This window comes from Anopheles darlingi, chromosome 2 (assembly GCF_943734745.1).
Source record: "Anopheles darlingi chromosome 2, idAnoDarlMG_H_01, whole genome shotgun sequence".
NCBI lineage: Eukaryota > Metazoa > Arthropoda > Insecta > Diptera > Culicidae > Anopheles > Anopheles darlingi.
In genome coordinates, this window is record NC_064874.1 from 1,382,501 (window position 1) to 1,385,000 (window position 2,500).

Genomic DNA, 2,500 nt, shown 5'->3' on the forward strand with positions numbered 1-2,500 from the left:
ATCGCACCTGCAATCAGACGATCACGGGCTTGGCTCCGGCGCTATCGGAAAAAATATTCCAAAGTCTCAACACGGACGAGATCCTCGTGAAGCTGCGGTCGAATCCGGACAACAAGCTGGAGCTGTGGGAACAGCTGAAGATTGTGGCATTCACGCGCATCGTGACGCTCGTGTACGGCGCCTCCATGCTGGCCGTCACGTTGAAGGTGCAGCTAAACATTCTTGGCGGCTATCTGTACCGGGACACGGTGGCGGATGCGGACGGAGATCAGCTCGCACGGGAGCAGCAAATCTCGCGCAACCTACAGACGGCTTATCTGTCGATGATACAGCACTTCATGGGTGACGGTATCTACAAACTGATCGAGATTGTGCGCCAGAATGTGAGCACCGTGATGCAGCGATACAATCTTAAGCAGCAACTAACACTGGCCGACACCGAGACTCTCCTGTGGTCGATACAGATGGCTCTGGATGAACAGCAGGCAAGCCCGGCTCGGTGTATTGCACAGTACACGCTTCCGCCGGGGTCTCCTGGGGAGCAGGGAACCGTGTTTGCCAAAATGTTCGATGAAACGGTAGACGTACTCGAGAGTATCGAGTCGACGGATGTTAGTTTATCCAACGTAAGCAGCGGATTCTCGCTCGTAGTAGATAAGCTGGCCGATTACTACATGGAAGCACACAATGCCACCAAATCTGTGGCCGTGGTCGAAAACGGCAAATCTAACCTGAACGTGGAATGCTTGGAGAATATTAACGATATCAAAATTACTCTCGCCAAATTGATACCGATTGTGAACGGGTTGGCGAACAAGACGTATCCCGTGAACGGTGTAAACGCAGAAACGCCTAGTATCGTTCCGTGGCTGGCCGAGCAGAACGCAGGAAACGATATAATGGGGGCAATGTTGGGACGCTTTCTGCAATCTGAGAAGCTGCGGACGCTTGGAGCTAACGTGTACGAAACATTCTGCCAGTAAAACATTCTATACTTAAGCTAATGAGGACCGTTTTGGGGAGGTATATGGTGGAAGGCATGGCAGGTGGGAAGGGAGTATTAGTGGCGTAGAGAGGGGAATGCGTGGAATTGTAGGTTGCAAAACATTCAAAGCGTAGATTTTCCATTTTATTAGTGCTACATAACGGCTTTACTGAATAAATGTGATGGATTCTCATTTTTAAACTGGAACCAATGCCACACGTGCTTGATTTATCGCTTGGTTAGATAAGAACGGCTTAGAAATAATCGATAACGGTGTAGGATTTCCGGAGTTTGGCCGATGCCTGATTAGGGTCTGTGGCCAGTATGAAATCTAAACCTTTCCTATCGTAGTTTATCAAAGTTGCTGTAGATTCACAAAGAAATAAAGTTCATTCTAAGGAAATACCAGCAACCCACACTTCGTCCAGTCCGCGTTACTTGAACATTCTTTCATCTTTTCCGGAGTATTCATACAAAACGTGATCAGCGACACTTGTTGTAGGAAAACCACGTGAAAGGCAGTTAACGTTCAAATCTTCTTAAGCAAACTCCGTGGCTTTTCTGGTAGTATCAGTTAAAGTTGAGCTGAAGTGTTAATTACTACATAAAAACTGCAAAAATGTTTGCCTCCCAGACAAAACGTTGGTGATTTCAAGTGCATTTCAAACTTGAACTCCGCTTGAACCACAGCCGACTAGTGTCGCTGAAATCGTAACGTGTGGGGACCGGCCTTAACCACCAGTATTGTGTGAAGACGAAAACGAGTGTTTTTTTGTGGAATTGTGAATTGTGGATTGTGAATTTGTGCAAAAGCATGGCCTACTCTAATAGTAAGTATTCCAGTGCAATCTTGAGAATCTAGTGCATGATCAGTGGTTTCGATAGCTCGCGGTTTTTTTGTAAATCGAACCGAACGCCGGCTGATGGTGGCAGCCGGGATCGTTTTGTTACCAAATAAGGAAATGCCCCACCGGATGATGAGTAATCGACTGCAGGTCTTCGCCTTTATCTCCGAATGATAGCGAGCCGTGGGAAAAGAAATGCACAGATTGGGCGGTGCCGCCCGAGGGAAATCGCCGTCGTTCTTTTCCGGGTTGGAAAAGCGAGAAGCAAAAAAGAGTGGGACGGTTTATAAATAAATTTACATCCGTCCTTCAGCAGCCGGTGGTTGCACGATGGAATCGCCGCGATGCACTCTCCGCAGCGGTAAACGCGGCCTTTTTTGGAACGGACATGGTCGCACAAAGTTGGCCTCAATTTGCGCCCTTCACAATCGCACCACTCCTTCTCTTCAAGAGCAACATCCTTGGCAACCCGTAACACAAGATGTTTCACGGGTTACTACATCGCATCGTAACCATCGCTTAAATTATTGCTGAACGAATGCGTGCAGTGAAGCACAGCGAATGCGACGAGGCTCTTTAATTCTGTTGGCCGCATCCGTCTGGCTCGATCGCTTCGCTTTTGATTCGCTTACACTTTCTCCTCTGGACAACGGATTTATGCACATTTTAT

At 47.8% G+C, this 2,500-nt stretch overlaps 2 protein-coding genes across 2 annotated transcripts in view; both read left to right on the forward strand.

The window, feature by feature from the left end:
- The window catches only part of LOC125959994 (peroxisomal biogenesis factor 3), a 1,813-nt gene extending 610 nt beyond the window's left edge, over positions 1 to 1,203 (forward strand). Inside the window, exon 2 of the mRNA XM_049693081.1 lies at positions 1 to 1,203. This exon is cut by the window's left edge and continues 190 nt beyond it. Coding sequence (XP_049549038.1) covers positions 1 to 983 — 983 coding nt within the window. The 3' untranslated portion in view covers positions 984 to 1,203.
- Positions 1,204 to 1,716: 513 nt separating this feature from the next.
- The window catches only part of LOC125952179 (actin-interacting protein 1), a 3,609-nt gene continuing 2,825 nt past the window's right edge, over positions 1,717 to 2,500 (forward strand). Inside the window, exon 1 of the mRNA XM_049681495.1 lies at positions 1,717 to 1,815. Within this exon, the coding sequence (XP_049537452.1) occupies positions 1,800 to 1,815 (16 nt within the window). The 5' untranslated portion in view covers positions 1,717 to 1,799. The remainder of the gene's footprint in view (positions 1,816 to 2,500) is intronic.